This window comes from Tenrec ecaudatus, chromosome 13 (genome assembly GCF_050624435.1).
Source record: "Tenrec ecaudatus isolate mTenEca1 chromosome 13, mTenEca1.hap1, whole genome shotgun sequence".
NCBI classification, from domain to species: Eukaryota; Metazoa; Chordata; class Mammalia; order Afrosoricida; family Tenrecidae; genus Tenrec; species Tenrec ecaudatus.
The window spans coordinates 5,994,751-6,020,558 of NC_134542.1; the positions used below are offsets into that span (position 1 = coordinate 5,994,751).

Sequence of the window (25,808 nt, forward strand, 5' to 3'; positions counted from 1 at the left end):
TGACTGTGGGCTGGAAGTCTGTCCTTCCTTTCCAAGGGAAAGGGCAGCCCAGCTGGGTGGCAAGGACCCAGGCACACATAGGTGTGTGGGGTGGGAGGGCAGAGGGGCTGGGGGGGCAGGGCAGGATGTCTCAGGTCCTTTGAAGGGAAAAGGCAGAACAGGATGGCCCCAGGGGACGGGCCTCCTTCCTGCAACCCTGGGGACACCAGATGGTGGCAGGAGCCATTCCTGAGGGAGGAGAGACAGAGAGGCTCTGCTTGTCTCAGAGCAAGAGGTTGTTTTCCTTATAGACTCGCTGAAGAGGCCAGGAGGCCCTGGTGGCATGGCAGTTGCACGTGGGCCCTAGGAAGTGCTTTCGGGGGAAGCTAGAAGCCCGTGCTGACTGCAGTTGTCCAGGACCTTCAAGGTCTCCAGGGCTGCATGTCGCACACCGGGGTCCGAATCCAGCTGGAGCTCCTGGAACGCTGGGAGCAAGCACGAGAGGGAGAGCCAGGGTCACAGCTTCACCGCGGGTGCCACTGCTGACGGTGGGGGTCTTTGCCCTGCTCTGGTGGCCTTGGTGAGGATGGGGATCTAAGACCACTGCAAGGATGGTGGTGGCCTCAGCCCTACCTGGTCGGCCTAGGTGACCGTACGGGGTCTACGCCCCACCCTGGTCCTGGTTGGCCTTGGTGATGCTCAAGGCCACAGGCCCATCCCGGTTGGCCACAGTGACCATGGAGATCTGTGCCCCACCCTGGTTGCCTGTGGTGACCATGGGACCATGGAGGCCACAGTCCTGCCATGGTCAGCTGTGGTAGCCAATGGCACAGGTGGGTTACAGGTGGGATTCTCTTGTATCTGAGGTCAGAGACTTGGGGAGGGGGATATTGGGAGTCCGCAGGCCTGCTCCACCTCTTGGAGCACCCCTCCCCTCTGGAGCCAAGGAAACCACAGGGGACTAGACAGCATCCCTCCACCAACAGTCCTCTCCCGGGGAAGCCCTGAGCTCTCACTGTCCCCAACACAACCGAGGGTGGGGAGGGGCCTCCTGGGTGGCTTCACTGGGCCGAGGCCCACCTTCCACAAACCAATCTTTGTGAGCAGGGCACCCACGTCCCCTCGCTACTTACCATTCCGCAACGCCGGGAAGTCCAGCTTCCTCAGGGAGCTGGTGGCCATCCGATTCATCAGGATCCCTGAAAGGAGAGCCGGGGGCAGGCTCTGAGCACCAGGCTGGGTAACCAGCCTGTCTCTCGGTGGTCACACACAGTGACCTCCGTAGGGCGGGAGGAGGATGAGAAGACCCTCCAGCATCGGGGCAGTAGACTGGTGGGTTCTGGGGTGGGGGCTAGACCCGGGCTTGGGTCTCAGTGTTGCCACCCAGTGCCCCTGCCCACTCCAGAGCCCAGCATCCTGGCTGCAGTGGATGAGACCCTTCAGGACCTCCCTATGCTGGGACGGGAGGAGGGCGGGAGAGGGGGAGCTGTCTGCCCACCTGCCAGGTTGCATGCAGCCATTCTGACCCTGGAAGAGTTGCTTTTCAAGTAGGAGACTGTGTCTAACAGGAAGCTGTAGAGCACAGTAGGTTTCTTCTGAGTCTGCAGAAAACAAGAGGCTCAGCCTTGCAGGGGCGGGAGGGCTCCTGGGACTGAAGGGTCACCTCCTGCTGGTCGCCTTGCCAATGGCATCCAGGCTCCTGCAGCTAAAGACCAGTGGGGGCAGCTGCCGGCCCCTGTGCCTGTGGCAGATTAGGTAACCAGTGATTTGAGGGCCACCAGCCCCTGTTCCATTCTTGCCTGCCTGCAAAGAGAATACTACATGTCCCAGACCAGTGTCTTACAACATGGCAGCCGCTGGCTACAGGTGGCTCTTGGGTACTTGAGATGCAGCCAGTCTGCACCTCTGGATTTTGAAGACAAAATATAAGAAAATAAGGTGCTGCATACACCATCCTTTATTGGCTAGAGGGTGGGATGGTAATGTGTGAGCTATATACCAACCAAAGAGTCGCATCGCATTCATGGTCAAAGAGAGCATGCGGAAGGAACGCTGTTCTGAAGGTCAGTGCTGGCTGTCAGTGGTAGAAGAACATCCATACATCTACACGGAAGACCCGTGAATACAACTGTTAATCACCGAAGTGCATCAACCGCTGATGGCACGGTGAAAAAGGCAAGGTTTGTTTTATACCAACATTGCAAGCCTGAAGTCGATGAAAACATGGTCAAGATGCATTGATGATTATTGGAAATTGGAACACAGATGTTGGAAGTGAAGAAGGATCAGTAGTTGGGAACTATGGGCCTAGAGATCAAAATGATATTGGAGGGTGTATGACAAAATTTTGCAAGACCAGCAGCTTCTTCACTGGAACTGCCTTTAAAATCAAACAAACAAACGGAATGTGGTGACTGGACACATGCACCTCACCAGATGGAACACACGGGAATCAAACACACCACATCTGAGGGAAGAGGCCATGGAGAAACTCCATACATCAGTCAGAACAGACTACTGATTGTTCGGGTGCAAGTTCAAGTTGAAGCTGCAAAAAAAAAAAAAACAAAAAAAAAAGAAAGAAAGCCCAGGAGAGCCGATCAATAAATAAATCATAACCTTGAGTATGTCCCACCTGAAATTAGAGGCCCCTTCCAGTATAGATATGACTCACTGAACTCTAGTGACTAAAGACCAGATGAGCTCTGGGACCCTACTCATCCAGAAAGGAGAAGGTCATTTAAAAATCAAAAAAGCAGGAGAGAAAGAAAAGACTGAAAGAGATTTCAGAAAAGACTCAGCAGCCTGCTCTTCCCTGTAGCATCAGAAAGAGCAACTGGAAGAAAGGGTGAAGTGAAGGAGCTGGAGGGAGGATGTCGGAGGGCGGATCAAGAAGAGAAAGTAAACTATTCTAATGTAACGTGCAAATGCATGGATTAGCAAATAAAAGAGGGGAGAGCATGCTACAGATTTCTTAAACTGGGTGACATGAAGGAAAAACCCAAACCTCGAGTTGCAATGCTGAGGGATGCCATGGGCAGGACATTGAATGATGCAGGAAGACGCAAAAGAAGCTGAGAGGAATGTGCAAAGCCAGAGAGGGAGAGCGAGAGAGAGAGTGAGAGAGAGAGAGACTGGTGGAGCTCAGCCACTTCAGGAGGTGGCCTGTCCTCAAGAACTGATGGAGGAAGTTCAGGCCATTGGTGAGAAACAGGGCTTCAGGAATGGACAGCACACCCGTTGAAGAGGTCCTACTGGAAGCACTCACTCATCTACGCCAAGAAATGTGGGAGACGGCTAACCTGGCCAGCTGGCTGGAAGACATCCATACGTGTGCTCGCTCCAAAGAAAGGCAATGCAAGGGATGTGGAAATTATCAAACAATATCATTAATGGCGCACGCGAGTTAAGTCGTTCTGCTTCCTCACCAGGATGGAGCACATGGTCATCTGGAACCCCATCATCTCATCCGGGCTGGGGGTGCTCTGCCCAAGGGGTCTCTCCAGACCCTTGCAGCCCCAGAAGTGAAGGCACTGGAACATGGTCTCTGAGCAGGCCTGGGAGGGGCAGGGAGACAGCAACAGGAGTGAGGTGGGTCCAGGGCTACTTATGCATGGGTGGGGTTGGGGGTGACAAGGCTGGCGGGAGGGACCAGCTAGGCTAGAGTCACTGCCGCCTGTGGAATGCCGGCACGTGCATTTAAAAAGGCCCCTTCTCCTGGGTGGGTGGTACAAATGATGAGACTCTTGGCTGCTTAGTCAATGCTTAGAGGTTCTGGTCTACCGAGAGGCACCTGGAAGAAACCACTAGCAAACAACTTCCAGACCCTCCGCCATTGGAAGCCCATTGGAGCAGAACTCTGCTCTGACACACACACGAGGCCACCACGAGGCAGACTCCATTCCAGGGAATGTGGTTTGAGGCGGGGGAGGATGAGGGAGAGAGGGGGGAAGGTCAGAGGCAGCTCCACACCAAGTCCCACTGGCCCCCTCAGCCAGGACCTCCTGGCCTCAGCAGCCATGCTGGGACCTGCGGTTCAAGAAACCAGAGCTAGAGCCGCACCAGAGTCTGGCAGGGCAGCCTGGAGGGGTAAGGTCGTGCCTCCCAGACCCTTCCTTCCTTTCCCTCCTGGCCACTGCTGTCAACAGCTCCAGGCTCTGGCTTCTGGTGGGGTTGGACCAAGAGGCGTACTTGCAGGAGTGTGGGGGTGGGAGGAGGGTGTTGGGGTGTGTGTATCCCAGGCTGGGAGCATCTGATGTCCTTCCTGGGTTTCCCTTCACCCAACTGTCCTCTTGGAGGTCGTCCTCAGACTCCCATTGCCTTTCCCCAGGCTGACCCCACCCCCAAGTCTCTGTGTGTCTCTATTCATGAAGTCGTTGCTGATGGAGTTCCCCATTGTCCCAGTCTATGCGTGTCTATTCATGACATCGTTGCTGATGGAATCCCTCGCTCTCCATGTCTCTGTGTGTCCATTCATGACATCGTTGCTGATGGAATCCCTCGCTCTCCATGTCTCTGTGTGTCCATTCATGACATCGTTGCTGATGGAATCCCTCGCTCTCCATGTCTCTGTGTGTCCATTCATGACATCGTTGCTGATGGAATCCCTCGCTCTCCATGTCTCTGTGTGTCCATTCATGACATCGTTGCTGATGGAATCCCTCACTCTCCATGTCTCCGTGTGTCTGACCACCGTGTCTTGTCGATGGAATTCCTCGGATTCCCCCATTGTGTCTCCCGAGGACATTGTTAACGATAGAGCTGCTCAGTCTCCCTGTCACTGTGTGTCCCTCCAAGCGCCTTTGTTGATGGAGTTCTTTAGACTCCCCCCCCCACCACTGTGTGTCCCTTCATGACGTCATTGCTGATGGGGTCCCTCAGAGACACCCCACCTCCACCCCGCCCGTCACTGTGCCCCTTCACACTGATGGTTGGAGTTGGTTGGTTCTCTCTGTCTCTGTGTGGACCTTTATGACGTCACTGGTGGGGTCCCCTCAGGTCCCACCCACTCCCACCCTCTGTCTCTGTCTGTCCCTCTGTGGAGTCACTCTCCCCTCCTCCAGGTCCCCTCACAGTTGTCCCTGCTGGACTTCCTTGTACTTTCTCCGCGCCGTGATGTCATGACACCACTGTTGATGGAGCTCCTCAGATCCCACCCGGTCTCTCTGTGCCCTTGTGGGGTCACTGTGGATGGAGCTCCTCATGCTGCCTGTCTCTGTGTGCCCACTCAGGACATCATTCTGGACACACCGAGTGAGCCTAGACCTGCTGGCCAGGCCTGAGCTGGAAGAGGTGCCGCTAGGTGCCGCTTCTTGCCTGGGCTAAGCCTGAACCCCACATCAGCATACCATCCAAGGAGTTGCTTCTGGAACACCTGGGCAGGGTGGGGGGGCGGGCACAAAGGCACTGATGAGGGAGGGGGACCCCCAATCTCCTTGGGAACCACAATGATACCAGAACACCTTCAGCCCTCAGCCCCAGCACTGCTGAGGGCTCACCTAGTGCTCGAGGGACCTGGCTAATGTTACTCAGGGACCGAAGGCCGCCTCTTCTCCAGGGGGGTCTTATGTTGATTCAGCACCGACCAAGCCCGCCCACAGCGAGAGGCAGAGGGCATCATGGAGTCTGGGCCTGAGGAGGCAGTGAGGGAGAGCGTGTCTGCAGGCATGAACGAGGGAAGCGCAGGCCACGCCGGCTTTGCACCCTGCCCAGCTGGACCACCAACAACCGGGCCTATGGAGCCGGTGCCGGCTCCAGCGAGCCCGTGTGTGCGTCAGGGTAGACCTGGGCTCCATCGGGCTTTCAATGGCTGTTTTCAGAAGTAGATGGCAGGCCTTTCTTCCACCTGGTACCTCCGAGTGGACTCCAGCCTCTAACCTTCCATGAGCCACCAGGGGCTCCGCGCAGCTAGATTCTAGTGAACCATCTGCGGGCGCCACGGGGCCGCGAGGACGCCGGCTCTTACTCTGGCTGCACACGGGCTGGGGTCCTGGCAGTGCAGCATGAGGGGGACCCAGGCTTTCTTCAGCTCCACCTTGAAGAGATGCTTCTTGGAGATCCGGACTACCGTGGCCAGCTTCCCAAAGAGCACAAAGGCTTTGAGCCTCAGCAGCTCGCTCTCCTGCGGCCAAAGGACGCGGGGAAGGTCTGAGCTTCTGGAGGCAGAAGCCCCAGAGGACCTGTCCTTCCACGGGGACCATCTCCCTGCCCCCCCCCACCCCTCAGCTCTGAGAAGCCCCTCTGGGTCATCCCACGGAGTCTAGGCCCCACTATGGGGTCAACGACCATCTCTTCCCAGGAAGGGGCACTTGTGCCACCTCAGAGGACCCACCACCACCTGGCCCTGCTCCTGGTGGGTGGTCCCAGGGGATCTGGAGGCTCAAGGACCCAGGGGAGTAGGGTATAAGGGAGCCCCGTGCATCCTCAGACCCCCAGCTGTGGATCCTCTGGAGCATGGAACAACTGTGGGGTTTTTCCACAAGATCCCCATAGCAGCCAGGGGCTGAGTCCAGACCCACGCTCAGCTGCTGGTCCAAGGACGAGAAGTTCAAATCCACCAGAGGCACCTCGGAAGAAAGCCCTGGTGACCTTTGGGAAAACCAGCTGCTGAGACCCTTGTGGGGCACAGTGCTGTCCTGACCCACGTTAGCCCACAGCATCGCCCCGATGGCTACAGGGCTGTAGGTAGGATCTGGGCCCAGGGCTCTTTTTCCAGTGCTCCCAAGAGCCCATCCCTCACGAGCAGGCATTTTATTCATGAGGCTGGGAGCACCCCAGCTGGACTCACGTTGTCGAAGAAGGCCCTGCACTGCTCTGAGATGGTGTCGAAAGAGTGCCCCACGTCTCCTTCCCGGAGCTCCGCCAGGACCTTGATCAGGGCAGCCAAACCCTCAGCGACCACGCTGGTGCTGGCCGGCTCCTGCAGGGAGCCCAGGAACGTCTCCAGCAGGAGTTTCCGGTATTGCTTCACCTGGATGGGGCAGGGGCCATCAGCCTCTACCAGCTGGCTTTCTGGGTGACCAGAAGCTCTTGAGCTGGGTCTCCACAGGGACAGTCCCTGCCACTCAGCTCGGGGCTGCACCCCAAGATTGGCTCAGTGGGCAGTCTCACCACCCAGCTCTGGGGCTTCCCCCAGCCCCATCTGCTGGCTCAGCGGGCATGGTCCGTCCCCTCCACTGTGCTCTGTCTTGACGGCAGGTGCCCGTGTGGTACCCGTGGCATCATGGTACCTTCTTGGGGGCTCCAAGGGCCATGTTGCCAAGGGCGCGCAGGGAGAGCACCCGCAGGGCCTCATCCTCCTGGTCCACGCCTCGCTCCAGCGCCGACACAGCCTGCTTCAGCAGCTTCTCCTGGTACAGAACCGGGTCGCTCATGAACTAGGAAGGAGAACTTCTTAAGCTTATCACCGATAGAAGCCCACTCCTCCACCCACCAGCTGGGGCCTCTGGAAACACACGCCACCTCTCTCCAAACAAACCCCGAACCTGTGGCCAGGGAAGCAATTCCGACTCCGGGAAACCCCACCCTTGGGTCACAGAGTCAAACTGCTCCACGGGCTTTCTCAACTGTCCTCTTCCCAGAAGCCGACGAGCTCGCCTTTCTGTAGCAGGTCTGACCTCTCACTTCCGGGCTAATTGGTGGAGGTGGTGGTGGAGGTGGTGGTGGAGGTGGTGATGGTGGAGATGGTGGTGGTGTTAATGGTGATGGAGGTAGAGGTGGTGGTGGAGGTGGTGGTGGTGATGGAGGCAGAGGTGGTGGTGGAGGTGGTGGTGGTGAAAGTGGTGGAGGTGGAGGTGGTGGTGGAGGTGGAGGTGGAGGTGGAGGTGGTGGAGGTGGAGGTAGAGGAGGTGGAGGTGGTGGAGGTGGTGGTGTTCTTGCTGTCATCAACCGGGGCAATGGGGTCGGTTCCGACTCACAGTGGCCTCGTGAACAACAGAAAGGAACCTCGCCTGCTCCTGCTCCATGCTCACCATGATGACCACACTGAGTACGGTGTTGCAGCCACTACGTCAACCCCTCTCGTGTTCATAGGACCTGTGCCCTTGGGCCCGCACAGAGATGCAGGTGAAGCTGAGTCTTGGCTCTGGGAGTCACAGAGGGAATCCCTGGTGGCGCAGGGGCCAAAGCAATTGGCAGCTAACCAAAAGGTCAGCAGTTCATATCCACCCACTATTCTATGGGCCCTGGAAATGCTCAGGGGAAGTTCTGCTCTGCCCTGCTGGGTCACCATGAGTCACAATCAGTTCAAGGGCAATGGGTTTGGGTTTAAGGGTGGTGGCAATGGGGTTTAGAGGGTCACTTCCAGCCTCAGACTCAAATACCAGGACTTCAGGTCAATAGGGCCCGTGTGTGTGTGTGTGTGTGTGTGTGTGTGTGTGTCTGTGTGTGTGTGTGTGTGCTGTTGGAATTGAGTTGATGGCAGTAAATTTGACGTAATGGTTACAAGTTGAATGGCTAGCCACCAGGTCAGCAGTTGGAAACCACTAGCTTCTCTGTGGGAGAAAGTTGAGGCTTTCTACTCCTGTAAAGACTTACCCATTTCAGAAACCCCACAGGGCAGTTCTAGGCTTCCCTATAGGGCCACTGTGAGTCAGAGCAGATGCAATAGAAGTGATCCTGAGAAAGCAAACTAGGGGCAGATGGTGGTCCAATGCAAGGACTCCCACATCCTATCCCTGCCCCAAGGTTGGCAGTTCAAACCCAGCAGCCCATCTGAGGGAGACAGGAGATTATCTTCCCACAAAATTTCACAAAGTCCTGGAAACCCTGTGCCAGGTCCCTATAAGCCTACCCAACTCAAACAGTGTGAGTCTAAACCAACTCAATGATGAGTCTATGTCAACTCATTGATGAGTCTAAGTCAACTCAGTGATGAGTCTAAACCAACTCAGTGATGAGTCTAAACCAACTCAAACAGTGATGAGTCTAAGTCAACTCAAGCAGTGGTGGTTTGCTTTGCTTTCGGTATGCCTGACCCGAGGCCTGGCATTTTCAATTGCTTCGTCTACGTGTGGAAGCTGGACGTGACTGAGGAAGACCTCGGAAGAATGGGCGCATTTGGCATTTGACTGATGGTGGTGGTGAGGGATATTGGATGCGCTGTGGGCTGCCAGAGAGCGAGTACATCTGCCTGGAAGAAAGCACAGCCAGGAGGCTCCCTAGAAACAAGGATGGCAAGACTCCAGTCCCACATACTCGGGACATGGTGGCAGAAGGGATGAGACCTTGGAGAAGGACCTCTTTCTTGGCAAAGTGGAGGGCCATCCAAAAGTAGGAAGGCCTTCAGTGAGGTGGATTGGCACCGTGGCTGCATCAGCGGAACATTGTGAAAATGCCACAGGGCTGGGCAGCCATTTTTCCTATTGTCCATAGGGTCATTACGAGTCAGCGCTGACCCATAAGCACCTGACAGCAGCAACATGCACTCTTGGTCAGGTGTTGAGGTCATGGATTCAAACCCCCCAGTCCATTGTCAGGAGAAAGATGAGGCTGTCTGCTCCCCACAACAATTTACACTCTGCAGACACACACACTGAAATTGACTGGATGGCAGTGGGTTTGACTTTTCCTATTCTAGATATTTTCATTGGGGCTCTTTAATAAAAACATTTCATATTCTAGATATTTCATGGGAGTGCACACTATCATGGAGAGAAGGTCGAAGTTGCCAAGGGCTTCGTCGGTCATGGGTCCACAATCAATGCTCATGGAAGCAGCGGGTATGAGATCAAATGAGACATTGCAGTGGGTAAATCTGCTGCACAAGACCTCTTTAGAGAGTTGAAAAACAAGGGTGTTGTTTTGAGGACTAAGCTGCGCCGGACCTCCTACACATGTGAAAGATGGACACTGAATAATCAAACCTGAAGAAGATTCTATGTGTGTAAATTATGGTGCCGGAGAAGAATTTTTAAGGCACATGGACTGCCAAAAGGACAAACAAATCTGTCTTGGAAGAAGTGTAGCCAGAATGCTTCTTAGAGGCAAGGATGGAGAGACTTTGGGCACATCCTCAGGAGAACTGGGTCCCTGGAGAAGGACCTCGTTCTTGGTGAAGCAGCAGGGCAGCCAAAAAGAGGACGACTCTTGGCAAGAAGGACTGACTGTCTGCACAGAGGAGCTCAAGCGTAAGGGCATTGGAAGGCTGGCTGAGGACCTGGCGGGATACGGCTCTGCTCCGCCACACAGGATTTCTATGAATCAGAAGCGGGGACTGCGCTTATCAAAAACAACACAACCAGACTCCTCCTCTGTGTCTGGCTTACTTCACTCAGCAGGATGTCTTCGAGTTCCCTCTGCGTCATAACGTGGATCAAGATTTCATTTCCCTTCAATGCTGCGTGATACTCCATTCGACCGCACATTGGTTATCCATGCATCTTTTGAGAGACACGTGGCTCTACTGTGAATAATGCTGCTATCATCATCCCCATTCAGGGATCTCTGAGTTATTTATTGCTCCCACGTCTTTCGGGCATGTGCAGTGGTGGGATTCAGTGGTGGGGTTCAACCCGGTTCAGCAGAACAGACACTGAAGTTTTTGTTGAGTTTGGCGAACCGCTTGTTACAATGGCACTCATAACCGGGGTTCTCGCTCAGGTGGGCGGCTGGGCGGCTGCCGCTGTGGAACCACAAATGCACACTCCTGACTCTTTCGTAACGTTCATCTGCACAAGAGCGTGTTCCAAGCGCCCATAGTCATGTTCATTCTGTCCATAGGTGCAAAAAAGTCAGATGGCATTCTGCTAGTAATTCTCATTTATTTCTTTCGTGAAACTTGTTATACTTTTGACGAAAGACTACATTGTTGTTTCCTTTTGCTTATTTCAGTAAACAAACATAGAACGCGAGGAGACAAAATGCCAGACAGCCAGAGGGTGACACGCTGTCATTTGTTTCAGCTTTGTGTCACGTCCCCAGATTCCCATGAGATATGATGAGTGAATTATACAACTCCTGTTTGAAGAACTAACCATATTGTCAGAGGAATTTCTGTAAGTTCAGCAGAAGTATGAAGGGGTTTTCAGAAGGGAACATAGCATGTTCAGGGAAGAGAAGTCACCTGGAGCTGTCTCTAATCCATCAAACCCTATGACTATTGTCTAATCGGCCCTCCTCAACCTTCCTCATGCCACGGCCCTTTCATACGGTTCCTCCTGCTGCGGTGGCCCCCCAACCATCATCATTTTCGTTGCAACTTCACCACTGTCATTTTGCTACTGTTAGGAATCGGGCAACCCTGGTGAAAGGGCCATTCGAGACTCACAGATTGAGAACCGCTCTACTAAAGGAAAGAGGATCCTACCCTTAGAGCGGAAGATGGTTAAGAGTAAACCACACAGCCGAGGACGCGCAGCTAAAAGCGAGGAATGTCACAAACGAGAATGCCAATCAAGAGGCAATGTGGAAATATCTCAAATAACAGTTGTATTGGGTTGTTGGGTTTTTTTTTTGGGGGGGGGTGTCAGGTGTTATTTAACATTTTTTCCTTAACACTTCAGAAGTTTTCCTCTTCACAGAATCTAGTTTTGTGTACCTCTTAGATTGTTCTTGTTTAAGTTTTAAGTGTATGAAAGAGTAAACTACCTTCGGCCTTATTGTTGTTGTTGTTCTTGTTTTGTACTTAGTGATTCAGGCAGCAAACCGGTTGTTAAATTATTTGAATTTCACCACTGGGTACATATAAGAGTGGAATTTCTAGCTGCAATTAAAGTCCTTTGGTCCCTCTTTTGTTTGTTTGTTTGTTTGTTTGTTTTTTAATTGAGTTGTTAGTCTTTTTCTTGTTTTACAAGTTTAAATGCAAAATTTGTTTGAGGGTCATAGCGTGGACAGACCAGAGAAAGGCATAGTTCATGACACCCTGAAAATGATATGGTCTTTAAATTCTGGTGTCCGTCAATAAGTTTTATTGGCACACAGCCTCGCCCGTTGGCTTGGGGATTGCCTGTCGCTGCTTTCAGAGCAGACCTAGTGGTGCTGTGGCTTAGGCATTGGGCTAAAACAGGAAGATCTGTAGCTCGTGGGAGAAAGATGAGGTTGTCTGCTCTAGTAAAGGTCTAGGGTCCCAGTCACCCTTAGGGGGCAGTTCTAGTCTGTCCTATTGGGTTGCCATGAGCCCGGACCGGCCTGATGGCAGTGGGTTTGGGTTTTTGGCTGCTGTTGATGGAGGCTACCTTCAGGTTCGCACAGCTGAGCGGAGCCATCGCAGCAAGACCAGACAGCCCCCGCAATCAGAGCGTCTACTGCCCCCAACCTTTACAGAAATAGTGCCAGCTGAGCCCAGGCTTAGTGCTTCGTTCCTATGGTGTCCCGGGACCCATGCCATCAGCAAGACTCCTAGAATATTCCAGCCAGTTCCCTCAGGATCCCCACAGAGCTCCGGCTGTTTACAGGGAAACGGGGTCCAACCAGCCATCCCGCGCCCCTGGTCCTGGTGCCCAGCAAAGCCCTGCCCACCATCTAGAACCCACCATGGCTCCATGGGGAGTCCATGGGGTCATCACTCCAAATCCCTACTGAGTCTCCCCCCACAGTGTCACTCTGGACCGGAGCGGTGAATGCAGATGAGGGAAACCCAGCTGCCCCCGGGGACTCCGATGCTTCCCTGCCCCTGCCCACCCCGGCGGGGGCCTCACTTCCACACACACGGCCGTGCTGCTGACGCGGCAGCTCAGGACATCTGTGTCCAGGCCTCTGAGCACCAGCTCCGACAGCCTCGGCAGGTGGCCTTCCAGGTGCTGCAGGCACAGTCTGGGGAGAGACACCACCGTGGTGGGCGGGAGGTCCCCAGCCCCGGTGACCCCTACGAAGGCCCAGCAGCTCACAGGTGACCTGGGCAGGTCGCTGAGCCTCCTGGCTGGCCTCCCCACCCCCTCGCCCAGGGGCATGATGAAGCAGGGACTTCTATCTCCGTTTCATATAAGGAAGGGCTGGGGGTTCTGACCTAGCAGCCACTCCCTGGAGGAAAGAGGGGCTGTCTACTGCTCATGGGAAGATGGCAGGCTTGGAAGTCCTCCCTCTGGCAGACAGTGCCTGGCCCACCCACCTGGCCAGAAGGCCCACACCCTCCAGGAAGGTGGCCCTGTTCTCCAGGAGGGCCCACACGCCCTGCTCCTCCAGGCCCTGCTGCAGGGGCTCGCTGTTGAACCTCTGCAGTAGCTGCTGCATGGCCTTGACGGTGACCCTGGAAGGAGGGGGTGACAGTGGGTGGCCTCAGGGGGACACAGCCAGCAGGGTGGGAGCACTGAGATTGGGGAGGAGGGAGGCTTCTCTGTGCTCCTGCTGCCCAGCGAGGGGCCTCAGTTCTCTGGTGTGTGAAATGCGTTCACGGTGCCTCCTGAGGAGCCAAGCTCAGGGGTTGCTGGGGGGTGGGGCAGTCCTGTGAGGGACCTGCCTGCCTAGCCCAGAGCACCATGCCACACTGGTAGCAAGGAGAGTATGATGGAGGGTGGTGGGGGGTGGGGCTCCCCCTTCACACCAGGCTCACCCTCACCCCCAGGAGTGGACCACTGGGGCCCCGGTGGAGGTGGCCTATGGAGTCCAGCCCCTCCCACCACTGAGCACCCTGGAGAGCACCTCTGGGGGTTGATTTCCTCAGGCAGGGCTCCAGCATGCACCAGCCGCCACGTCTTCAGGACGGGGGAGGCGGCCTCGGGCCCGTGGCTGATGCTCAGCTGCAGGAGCAGGGTGTACACCAGGTCTGGGAGGAGGTCCGGCAGCTTGTCGTCCTGATCCACTTTCTCCACCAGCAGGTGGATGGTGCACAGCGTCTGCGGAGAACGGGCGCTGGCTAGGGGAACCCGGTCCGGAGGCCTGAAGGTGCCCCCAGCGGCCATCACCGCTCACCATCAGAGGGTCCACTGCAGCCAGCCGCCAGATGTCCGCCTTGGACGTGACCTTCGCCTGGGGGCTGAACCGAGACTGCAGCCTGCCCATCAGCCCGTGGAGCATGGTGCGCGCGAAGGGCACGTTCTCCGCCACAGCCAGCCACACCTCCGTCAGGTGGCTGACAAAGACAGGATTGGCCCGTGGGGTTCTGGCCTCGTGTCCTTGGGTGGGGGAAGCCTCTTTTGAGCTTTTGGGGACAAGGAGTGACCTGCCTAAGGGGGCACGATTAGAACCCAGGTCCCTGACTCTGCAGAGTACTTAATAACACAGACTCAAAACTCGCTGCCTCCGAGTCAGTGCTGCCTCCCAGCGACCCCTGTGGGTTTCCGAGACTGTAACTGCTGAGGGGGGTAGCAAGCCCAGACTTTCTCCCATGGATGTGAACCACTGACAGTGCGGATCGCAGCCCAGAGCGTAACCACCACCCCACCAGGTGGACAGGGAACCCCAACTCCAGCCTGGCTTCTCCATCCAGCTCATAGGTATCCCCGAGACAGCCGTAGCTCCCTGGAAGCACAGCCCCACCGGGAGGGGATCTGGAGGTTCCACCAGCCTGGCGCCGGGCCGCTTGCTTATGCTCCCAGGCACTCTCTGAAGAAGAACCTTTGTCTCTGTGAATCGCTACGTGCCACAGAATAGGAAACGCAAGATTGAAGCACGCAGGCAGCCTGCGCCCTGCACGGAAGAACGGCCACCCTGAAGAATGGCCACAGAGGGGCCAAGCTTTTCATGGGCACGGCAGCGAAGAAAACAGCGTGGGGCGGTCCCGCTCCGTAACGCAGGAGCACCATGAATCAAGGTCGGAGGTTGGTACCCCCATAGAAGGTCCTGTACGTAGGGGGGACCAATCTGCCTCAAGGCTAGACAAGCTGCTATTCAACAAGACCTTCATCTTTGCAGGGAGGGTGTTAATGGGGGCAGTCTGTTGAGCGTGGCTTGGGCAGTGTCATCAACGGGGTTGGTGCCACTTACTGTGGTAACTCCCAGGATTGCCCACCACCCCACCGGGACGTGGACCCTCCTCTCCTCCCAGACAGCTTCGACCCTAGAATGACGTGCGATAAAATCAGCAATAGGGGGGGTTGGGGAGCTGAGAGCATTGACGACTGTATAACCCCACTCTATGGGACCGAGCAACAGAATGGTATGCGAATGGATAGATTGGATTAAGGCCAAAAAACCCCAAAACTATTATAGGGGAAAAAATGAATAAGGGTTTCTGGGGAGTATGGTGGAGGAGGGAAGGGATAAGTGGGGGGGCTGATATCAAGGAATTCAAGAAGAAAGGACATGTTTTGAAACTGATTGTGGGAGCAATTTACACCACTACTCGATGTGATTGAACTATAGAATGGTATGCTATCTTAAGAGCTCCCAATAAAATGGTTAAAAAAGACCAAAAAGTCGCTATAAATTGCTCAGGTGTCGCATTTCTTTCATAGTTACAAGAATACTGACGCTCTTTTCGCAGAGTCTAGCCAGTGACATCATCGGCAGCAGCATTATGGGCGCTGGGCAGAGAAACCTGTCTGCACTCTTCACCTTCCTGTCCTTTAATTATGACTTCACTCTCAAAAAAGGAGGCTATTGACATAGGCTCACAATTAAAAATCAAAAACAAAACATCCCCTCCAAACTCGCTGCCATTGAGTCGATTCTGCTGGATTCTGAGACGGTCACTCTCTACGGGAGTGGAAAGCCTCCTCTTCGTCCTACAGTGGGGCTGGTGGCTTTGAACTGCTGACCTTGCAGTGAGCAGCCCAAAGCATAACTCACGGTGCCACCAGGGCTCCTGACCTGAGCGCATGAGACGGTCCAAACAGGAAATCATCACAGAGGCTGAGCCTCGTGGGGGTATCCATACAGGTAAGCTGGGCTGACTGAAACGGCTTTGGGTGTTAGACCTAACGACAGGTATGTTTTCATGTGTAAAGTAGTATGTTTTCTGCTCAAACACTGCACAGGAAGTTCAAAGGCACCACCCCTCCGACAGTGTCACTGGGCTCGGTCTGCACAGCCACCCTGTGGCCACTCTTTGTCCCCGGCACCCACCTCTCCATGGGCAGGGGCTGCCTCAGGAGCGAGGTGAGGACGGTCTCCTGGTGGTAGTGGGCCAGCAGCAGGATGCCCTCGATGAGGAGGCGCCGTACCTCCAGGTGGTCCACCACTGGCAGATGGGCCAAGATAGCACCCAGGATCTCTGCCACCTAGCAGGGTGGGGCAAGGCATCACCGGCCAGCCTGAGCCCACTGGCCTCCGGAGGTTCCCTCACCCCCAGGTTTTCCCACGTGGACCACGGGTGGGTTGACCCTCTGGCCTCTCTCAAGTGCTTCATCTTGGCTCTTCCTGGAGCCGGATTCAGTGGGTCTTCCACAGGGCAGGCCATGGGCCTTAAGCCTGCCTTCTACCTACCCACCAGTCTCCCTTCAGGGAAAGTCTTCCTAGTCCCTGAGCCCTGCTTTCTCTTCCCCCTCAGCTCCCAGGGACATGGGGGAAGTGGTCCCCACTGGTGGAGGGTCCAATGCTGGGGCCTGGCCCTGGCCCCCAGCCCCACACCCCGGCGGCCTCCACCTTGTCCTCCAGGTCCCTGACTCGTGTCTGCAGGAAGATGCTGATCCAGGTGACAGAGGCCCTGTCATGCTGGAGGCCCATGGCCCCGATGTTCTCACAGAGCTTCTGGACCAGGGACACCACCTCGTCGCAGTTGAACTCCGGGCACACCGCCTAGGACCAGGACAGGCCCTCCGGGGGGTCAGCACCCAAGGCCCAGGCCTCTTGCTGGGCCCCCAGCCTCCCCACACTCTGCCATCTGCTCTCACACACTCCATAGCCAGCCTCTTGGGTCTTCCCGGGACATTGCCCTCAACTTCAAAGCCCCCACTGCTGCCATCCTGGACTTCAGCCAGGAGGTCCAGGGGCTCTGATGTGGCCCGTCCCCTGCTCCCAACTGTCCCTAGAACTGGTTGCTCACTCTCCTAGCCCGGACACAGGCCTGCCTCTCCACAAGCCCTCCTGACCCCGAGGCAGAAGGACCCCAGGCCTCTGGGTGGCTACGGGCACTTTCATGTACCACAGCCACCCAGGCACGGACATGGGGCTCTGTTCCACGCTCAGGGAAGGGAGACGATGGCAGGGGAGTGCTGAGCACCTAGTGTGTGCCAGGCACCCAGGGAGGAGGCCTTACAACCTTCACAATACTCAATGATGGCTGGCAGGGAGTCAAGCCATGGAGGCAGCACCCTCCCGCCTCCTCCCCTCAGGAGAACGTGGGCAGCGTGGCCAGGCAGAGGAAGCTGCCTCCCCTCCAGGTGCCCACAGATTGCAGGAGACCTAGCAGCAGCCCACGCAGCTCCCACCCTCCCCACCCCCTCTGCTCGTCACCTTGGCGATTCTGGAAGATGCACACATGACCTGCTCCTCGTCCAAGTCCTTGAGGTCCTCCTTGCTTTTCAGCAGCTCCTTCTGCTTGGATGCGCCCCACAAGGAGCAGGTCTGGCTGGCTGTTGGGGTGCCACAGTGGACAGGCTCAGCGAGGACAATGGGCTCCGTGGTGACCTGCCCCCGGGCTTCTCATAGCACCAGGCTATTTCCTGGTCTCTGGACACCACGTCCTCCCTCTTCCCACCTTCCCAGTCACCTTCCTGCCACCTGGGGGGAGACGGGGGCTGGGGGAGTGCTGCTCCCCACACCCCTCTACACCGCTCAGGTCCCTGGTCCATGATACCCCACCAGCAACCACATCCTTGGTCTCGGAGTGCTGGTCTCACTCAGGCCCCTGCGAGGCACCGGAACAATGTCCCCTCTTTCCCAGTCCTTCTGGGAAGCTCTCCCCATGCCTCCATTCCCTCCTCTGGCCACCCTGACTGATCCACACGCCGCCGCCCCGCCTGGCCCCAAATCCCACTATACCGTGGAGGTCCAGCAGGCAGGACAGGACGTCAGTGGAGGCCACTCGGGTTCTTCGGTGGGGATCGCAGGTACATGGGGCAATGAGTCCCACCAGGGTGCCAAACTGCCCCAACTTCAGGGGGATCTGTGGGCAACAGGAAAGAAAACCCTCCTGCCCTCCACTCACTCAGCACACCTGGGGCGCCCCGGACCGGCAGCCCTCTGCACACACCCAATGGGGAGGGCAGGGTGGCACTGCCTGCCCAAGCTTGCAGTTCCCCGAGCCCCAACTATCAGTGGACCACAGAGCCCCTGCTCAGGACTCTACCATGTCTCCCTTCCACCTGGGTTTCTATGTCCAAACACTTGCCTTGTGAGGCCTGGGGTCAAATCGGGGGTCCTGCTCACTAGCTGGGTGGCCTCGGTAGGGCCCTTCCCTAACTTCCCAGGCCTTCACTTTTCCCTCCTGTTGATGGGGGGTGGGGTGGGTGCTGGGAGCTTTGTCACTGGCATTCCAGATACCAAATCAAAACAGGGTCCCCTAGGATGGACGAACTTCAAAGCTAAAAGGGACTAGGAAGAGTAAAAAGTGACCCACTTCTGAGGGATTAGTCCCGGGAAACCTGTGGACCGCAGTGGAACATGGTCTGATAAGAGTGCCAGACGGGGAGCCCTGAGCCCCGCAAGCTGGAAGGCCCTGCAACTACGCCTGCTTCAGGGAGAATCAACACTGCTGATGCAGATGGAGCAAGGCCATTGGGCCCCCGCCCCTCCACCCCGTTTGATGGGGTGACGGGACACGAGAAGAAACAGCTGCAAGCATCCATCAGCAATCGGGGTGTGGAATGTACAGAATACGAACCTAGGAAACTGGGAGTGTCACAAAGGAAAGATGGATATCCTCAGCATGAGCCAGCTGAAATGGATCGATGGTGGCCATTCTGAGTCCATTTTACTCGGCAGGTTTACTCTGCCGAGAATGATAAATTCAGGAGGAAAGGGGGTCCCAATCGTGTCACAAAGAACACCTCAAAATATAACATGAAGCACAGTGCTGTCAGTGGGAGGGTCCTGTGTGGACCCTGCAGAGGAAGACCGTTGCTACGGCTGTTGTTCAGCCGTACGCGCCAATCACTAAGGCATTGAGGGGCTTCACCACCTTCTGCTGTCTGGGATTGAGCGAACATGCAATCAAGGTAGATCGATCATTGCTGCTTGGAATGGAAACAGAGAGGAAGGCTTGGCGGCGGGAAAACTTGGTCTCCGTGATAGAATTTTGCAAGACCGACAACCTATTCGCAGCAAATACCTTTTGGCAACAGCATATCACCAGTCACTACCCACCTGGCCTGGCCAGGTGGGATTACCTTGGCGAAGCAGAAGGTCAGAGAAAAAGAGGAGGTCCCTCAATAAGATGGCGCAGTGGCCGCAACCATGAGCTCCAGCACAGCAGCGATTCAGCGGGGCTGCAGGACGGGGCAGCTTCCTCTGCTGTTCAACGACACCGTGGGGCTACGACGAGTCAGAACCAACTAGAGACCACCTACTAACAACAGCTTCCAGAGCTAGGAGAGAACAAATGCCTGTGGTGACCTGTCACCGCCACCACAGGGCCCTCAAATACCTCCTCTTGTCACCACCACCAGCCCTGGGACCTGCGGTCACCACTGTGCCCCGGCCCTGATGGAAGATGTCCCTACGGACAAGATAACTGAAGAGTATAGTGTCAACCGATGTGGAGAAAGAGACCTCCTGAAGCCATGTCGGGCAGCTGAGCAAGACCAAGATGACACCGCTCTTGTAGAAGGTGTGATGATGTGGCAGACGCTATACACATTGCAAGTTAAGGAGAAACGCGCTCTTCTCTCCTTGCAAGTAAACATTCCCGTCCCCCACCAGGGCTGCACTCCCGAATCGGTAGGCCTTTCCTTTAAGAAGGTTCTTGCCACTCACTGGATGAGCCAAGCCCACAGAACCTGGGTCCCCACTGGAAGCCCAGCAGTCCCTTCCTCACAGCCTCTTCACTGGACCATTCCCCCAAAGAGGTGGCCTCTTCCTTCTCACAGGGATCCTCAGGGGCCAGAACTCAATTTCAAGTGTCCCATGTTCTCACGGATGGAGGGAGACTTCTCAGCGGATGTCAGCACGGCCAACTGGGGGTGGAGGGTGGGCTGAGTGTGCCCTGACTCACGCAGACGCCCACGCTCTGGACATAAATCTTCATAAGGCGAAGGTGGAGGTTCATGGCCTTCTCCCGCTCCCATTCTTTCTCCGACAAGATCCACTTCTCCAGGAGCTGTGGGGAGAGTCCAAACACGGAAGAGGTTGGGCGGGAGAGAACAAAATCCTTCACGAGTCCTTTACTGAGCCCCGGCGATCACCACCCACGCCCATTCCCTTCAGCCTGTTTCTGAATCTTGCTGTGGTTCTGTACACTTCTGGATTTTCCCACGGCCCCTCCAAGGAAGAGACAGGGGGCTGGGGGCAGAGAACGGGGTGTGTTGGGTCAATGGCTGCCTGAAGGTGAAGGTTTTGATGTCTACCTGAAGGTGAAGGTCCAGAAGCACGCTTTGTTACTGGGGGCCCTGAAACGAAGCTCATTTTAGAGGAAAGACTATTGCCAAGTATAAGGGTCAGATCACCAAGAGGACATAACCATAACCAACCTAAACATGTATGCAGCCAATAACTGGGCTCAATACATAAAGCAAAAACAGAGAGTGCAGACAATTGGTTTTGGGCAGAGATTTAAATGCCTCTTTCTCAACAACTGATAGAACAAGAGGACAGACATTCAGGGAGGATACAGAAAATGGAACCGTTCAACAGCACAGTATTTTCCAAGGTCACATAGAATATTTACCAAGAAAAACCATATCTGGGTGATAAAACCAGCCTCAAAAAATTTGAAAGGATTCCAAATGTACAAAGACTGAAAGGACATTAAATTAGAAGGATCGACATCAGGAGAGAAGATACTTCTGGGGTTGTCCCTGTCTGTCTGTAAACTTCTACATCACCTGCAGGTCAAAGTGGAAATCAGAAGTCTCATTGTCCCATGGGAGTAGGGCCCATAAAGGAAGAGATTCAGAAAACCAGGCACAGGGAGGGTGAGGGGGGGCATTAAAAAGTGTTTGGAGATGCAATGTAAAGGGAAATTAAAATGAGAGAGTAACATGTGAACATTTGCAGGATGCACAGACACACACACACACACACAAAGAACTACGTTGGTGAACTCAACACAATTGGAATTCAAGACTTGTTACAAATCTGTCTCGGAAGAAGTACAGCCAGAGTCCTCCTTCCAGGCAAGGATGGATAGATTTCCTCTCACGTACTTTGGACATGTTGTAAGGAGAGTCCAGTCCCTGGAGAAGGGCAGCACACTTGGTAAGGCAGAGGGGCACGAGAAAGAGGAAGACCCTCGAAGAGCTGGGCGGGCACAGTGGCTACCACCGTGGGCTCAAGCGTAGGAACCCTCGTGACAATGGTGCAAGACGGGGCAGTGTTGCACTCAGTTGTGCAGAGAGCCACTATGGGTTGGAACCTAGCAGCAACAGCAGCAACAATGTGACAGCAAGGAGCCCTTGTCACCGTGGTTCTGTTGGAACCCGTCAGCCATGCCACAGAAGAAAGATGGTCGCCAGCTTCCGTAAAAACTTACAGTCGTGAACACCCGACAGCAGTGGTTCTCCACCTTCCTGATGCCGTGGCCCTTTCATACAGTTCTTCATGTGGTGGGGACCCCCCAGCCGTACAGTTATTCTTGTTGCTACTTCATCACTGTACTTCTGCTACTCTTATGAATCGGGCAACCCCTGTGAAAGGGTCATTCCACTCCCAAAGGGGTCTCCACCACAGGTTGAGAACTGCTGTCCGAGGGGCTGGTGTACCTTGTCCCCCAGGGCTGCCAGAGAGTGAGGTACTGGCATCAAGAGAGCCCAATGCCTCCATGGGGCAGAATATGAGTCCATAAACATCTATCCCTGCTCCCCTAACACACACAGCCAATTGATTTTAAATCCTGCCCGGAAATTTAGATTTTTAATCCAGACGGTGTTCTGACAAAGGCAATAGTCTGCTTGACATACTGTGCTGGAACAATTGGACATCCTCACGCATCAAAGCATATTCAAAAATTGACACACAATGGACTTCCGACTTAAGTTTTAAAACCTGCAACTCCCAAAACTCCTAGGAAAAGACGTCTTAGATATAACAGCACAGGACCCCGAACACCATGCTTTGCTTTTAAGATGAATTAGACTACAGACACCAAAGGCTCACATACAAAGAAAATGTTTTGAAAAGGACGATGGCAGCATATACACAGATGTGCTCGACACAATGGAGGTGTGGATTGCTGCCAGAGCAGCAAGAGCCCCCAAGAAAATGATTAAAACAAACAAACAACCAAAACGATAAAGTCGACTGGGTCAAATTGATAAAGGGCTTGGTGATGTCACAGCAACACGGCAGACGGAATCCGTGTCCCTGATGAGGAGCATCAAGCAAATGGTGACAACGGCAGCAGGATCTCGGAGCAGACCGGGTCTGGGAGGAGGGCCAGCAGCGCGTCGCCCAGCTCCACCTTCTCCACACTAGCACAGATGAGTTCGTCTTCTTGTAAACGCCTCCTTACATTGTCCCAGTCTTCAAAAGAGAAACCCTTTCCAGTCCATCTCTGATAGAGAACTTGTATTGGGGAAAATAGAGAGGGGGCCTCGAGGAGACGGAGTGGCAGCATGGCTGCTTGGATGGGTTCAGACGTCACAACCCTGGTGGGGATGGAACGGCGCCCCCTGGCAGTGGGGGGGATAAGGCCACAGGGTCGGGTTAATGAGTGGAACTGTTACGTGGACAGGGGGTGGATTGGAATATTCCACTGCACCCGGGACAGTTTCCCTGATGTGGTCACTGTCCTGTTATTCTAGCACAGAGTGCTCTCCTTCTTGGTGTTGGCGATAGCTTTCCGTAGTTCAAAAAGGGTGGGGGAAGAGTGAGGGGGAGGAGGTGGAAGAGGAAGAGAGGGAGAGAGAGGACAGAGAGAAAGCAGACATGGCAAAGGATTAAAAATTGGAGAATCTGCGATCTGAAGGAGACACAGACATCCTGCGTGCTGTTGTTTGTTTTTGTTCCCTGCCAACTCTTCAGAACATGGCGCTGCATCAACAGATACGGTGACTGTTGAGGACTGTGTTATTCCCTCTCCCGATTTACGTTGCTGCCCTGACCCCTGACACTTTGAAGAGGACCTGGCTTGGGTCGTGGCGTTCGTGAGGAGCTCCTACCGGATGAGGATGGGCCCTAACCCTGTGTGAGTAGCGTCCCCCAAAAGAGGGGCAGACAGAGGGAAGACGGGTCAAGGAGACGGGGTCTAAGGCTGGCGGGCGGCTGCAGATGAGAGCCAAGGGGTACCTAGGGTCCTCAGTACTCAGAGGGACAGACGAACGAGGGGAGGGGAGAGGAGAAGAGCGGATGGGGGAGGAAGGAGAAGAGCAGGGGGGTGGGGGGAAAGCAATTTCCCGAGAGCCTCCTACGTGGCACAGCCCAGCCAACACCCTGAATTCAGAGTCCTTGCTTCCCCAACTCTTTACTGGCCACCCCGTTTGTGGCACTTTGTCGGGGGCGGGGGAATGAAGAAACCCTTCTGTTTCGCGTGGAGGGTGGTCCCTGGGGGGGTGTCCTGGCCACTCACATGCACCATCTCCTGCAGCCCCTTGGGGTCCAGCTGCCGCTGCATGAGGCCCTCCATCAGCCGCTCCAGGGCGCTCATGGCGTTGGTGTACAAGATCTGCAGCCAAGAGAGGAGGTGGGGGCACCGTGACAAGCATCGCCCAGATAGCCTGGCGCTGCCCATGTGAGGGGCATGGCCATCTCTCCAGAAGAACCCTGTAGTGACAAGCAACCTCAGCTCTGGCGGGAGCTTGCTCAGTTCTACTGTCTCCTTCTCCGGGGCCAAAGCAAACCACAACAGCAAGCTCACTGCCATGCAGTCTGACTCTAGCACCCCATGGCTCAGCGTGGAAACCGTCCTGTGGGTAACCGAAGCTGTCACTCTGCACGGGCGTAGCAAGTCTTCACCATCCTGAGCCAGGGTCCACAAAGGATGTGCCCTCCCCTTCCACATTGGTGGGAAACAGTCGAGCGACTGGGGAACTACATGTCCCAGCAGCCCTTGCATCTGGAAAGAGCCCTGGCAAGTCGACGAATCCGCTCTCCGCTCCTTCCCTATCTCCAGGTTGGATCCCCAAATGCACAGCCACCGTTCAAGATGGCAGAACCTCTGCCAAGCTGGACTCCTGTGTAAAGTGGCCCAGTCCCCCCACCCCACTGCCAAGGGTACTTTGCTTGAGCGAGACACGCTTTGAAGTTATTAATACACGGGGGGTGGGCGGTCAGGATTTACCTGTTACAGTCAGCCAAACCCAACCCACTGTCCAGTCCACGCCGACTCACAGGGTAGGACAGGGTACAACTGGCCCCTGTGGGTTTCTGAGACTGTCACTCCCACAGAGCAGTGGGGAGCCCACCACGTAGCCGGCTACAGCACCAGGGCTCGGCTAGTCTTGGCTCGTTGACCTTGGGTACTGTTGAGTCTACAGTGACTCACAGCACAGGCACCCCAGGGGGCAGAGCAGCACCGCCGCGTGGCTGTAATGCTGACGGCTGCAGATGGCCAGGCCTTCCCTCCTGCACAGCTGCTAGTGGGTTTGAACTGCCAGCCTGTCGGTCAGCAGCCGAGAGGTTAACCAGTGCCCCACCAGGGCTCTGAGCCTGACCTTGCTCATTGGACCCCCTCACTTGGCAGCCTCTCCGGCTGCAGGCTCAGGACAAGGGAGGGCCAGCACGGTCCAGTTGGGTACAGACTTGTAAGTTCCCATCTCGTCCCAGAGGACCCTACCTTAATGGACTCATTGTCCTCCCCTGGGGGCTGAAGAGAAATGACGGAGTGGATGCCGGTGTCCATCAGCTCGCTGTTCTCCTCCCCGGAGTAGAAAGGCTTCAGCTTGCTGGAGGGAGAGACATGAAGAGTGAGGAGGTGCTGTCCGAGGTCCGGTCTCAGCCGGGAGTCTTCCTCCCTGGCTGGAGGTCTTAGCCCCGGGGACTGGGGCTGTGATGGAGCGAGGCACCCAGGGGTCTCAGGACCCCTGTCCTACTTGCTGTTGCCTGACTGGAGCATGGTGGAACCTAGCCCTCCCCAGGTGGCCCTGTTGCCCTTCTTGGGTGCCATCAAGCCAATGGTGACTTGTGTCTGGAACCTGTCTCCATGTGACAGGTGGAACTTCCCCATAGCGTTTCCTAGATTGCAATTGTTACGGGTGTCCACTTTCCAAGCTTTCTCCCACAGAGGCTCAGTGGGCTCAAACCACCAACCTTTCCCTTTGCTGTTGAGCGCTTAAACACTGCACCTCAGGGCACTAGAGTTGGCAGCACCAGCATGGAAATTCATGGGTGTCAATGACTGCCCCACCACCCATGGACCTCTTCCTGCAGGCCGGATTCTCGGTAGTGTTCCGTCTCACTGTTAACCGCAGGATCGTGCATGATTAAATATCACTGGCCGTTGATTAAGTGAGGGCCAACAGGGCGGCGGGTTGGTGCTGTAAAATTTCTCTACATTGAACAACAGCACGAGGAGTCACTGAGGAGAAGCCTGCTCTGTCGCCTTCCTTTCTTTTATTTACTCCTTCATCCCCAAGAAAGTGCGCTAGTTCTTAATGTTTGCTGCCTTCTGTTCAGTTGAGTTTTTCCTGTTTTACTTTGTCACAGTTTTGTTGCTGGTGTTGGCGTTTTGGTTGTTGTTTGCTTGTTTGCTGGTTAATGTTTGTCTGTCTGTGAAATCCAGGGGAGGTAAATCTAGATGAATGGTCCCTTGGGGGTCTGGCGGGGAAATGGGGAGCTAATAACGATGAGAACAGAATGAAGAAAAGATTCCAAAGCTGACTGTGGCCATGATTGTACACCTGTGCTTGATGTGAGTGGACTATTTGACCTAGGATATGTGAAGTCCAGGCCCGTAAAACTGCGGGGAAAATACATACAAGCAT

At 55.3% G+C, this 25,808-nt stretch overlaps 1 protein-coding gene across 1 annotated transcript in view; it reads right to left on the reverse strand.

Annotated features, from left to right (window-relative positions):
• Window positions 1-342: 342 nt before the first annotated feature.
• MROH2A (maestro heat like repeat family member 2A) overlaps window positions 343-25,808 on the reverse strand; it is a 54,777-nt gene continuing 29,311 nt past the window's right edge. The window contains exons 24-41 of the mRNA XM_075530137.1: window positions 24,662-24,770; window positions 23,456-23,551; window positions 19,946-20,050; window positions 17,776-17,899; window positions 17,248-17,366; window positions 16,438-16,590; window positions 15,919-16,073; window positions 13,825-13,984; window positions 13,555-13,748; window positions 13,025-13,162; window positions 12,615-12,729; window positions 7,209-7,355; window positions 6,767-6,949; window positions 5,945-6,100; window positions 3,408-3,536; window positions 1,478-1,580; window positions 1,113-1,178; window positions 343-464 (exon numbers count right to left, since the gene is read on the reverse strand). Of these exons, the coding sequence (XP_075386252.1) occupies window positions 343-464; window positions 1,113-1,178; window positions 1,478-1,580; window positions 3,408-3,536; window positions 5,945-6,100; window positions 6,767-6,949; window positions 7,209-7,355; window positions 12,615-12,729; window positions 13,025-13,162; window positions 13,555-13,748; window positions 13,825-13,984; window positions 15,919-16,073; window positions 16,438-16,590; window positions 17,248-17,366; window positions 17,776-17,899; window positions 19,946-20,050; window positions 23,456-23,551; window positions 24,662-24,770 (2,374 nt within the window). The remainder of the gene's footprint in view (window positions 465-1,112; window positions 1,179-1,477; window positions 1,581-3,407; window positions 3,537-5,944; window positions 6,101-6,766; window positions 6,950-7,208; window positions 7,356-12,614; window positions 12,730-13,024; window positions 13,163-13,554; window positions 13,749-13,824; window positions 13,985-15,918; window positions 16,074-16,437; window positions 16,591-17,247; window positions 17,367-17,775; window positions 17,900-19,945; window positions 20,051-23,455; window positions 23,552-24,661; window positions 24,771-25,808) is intronic.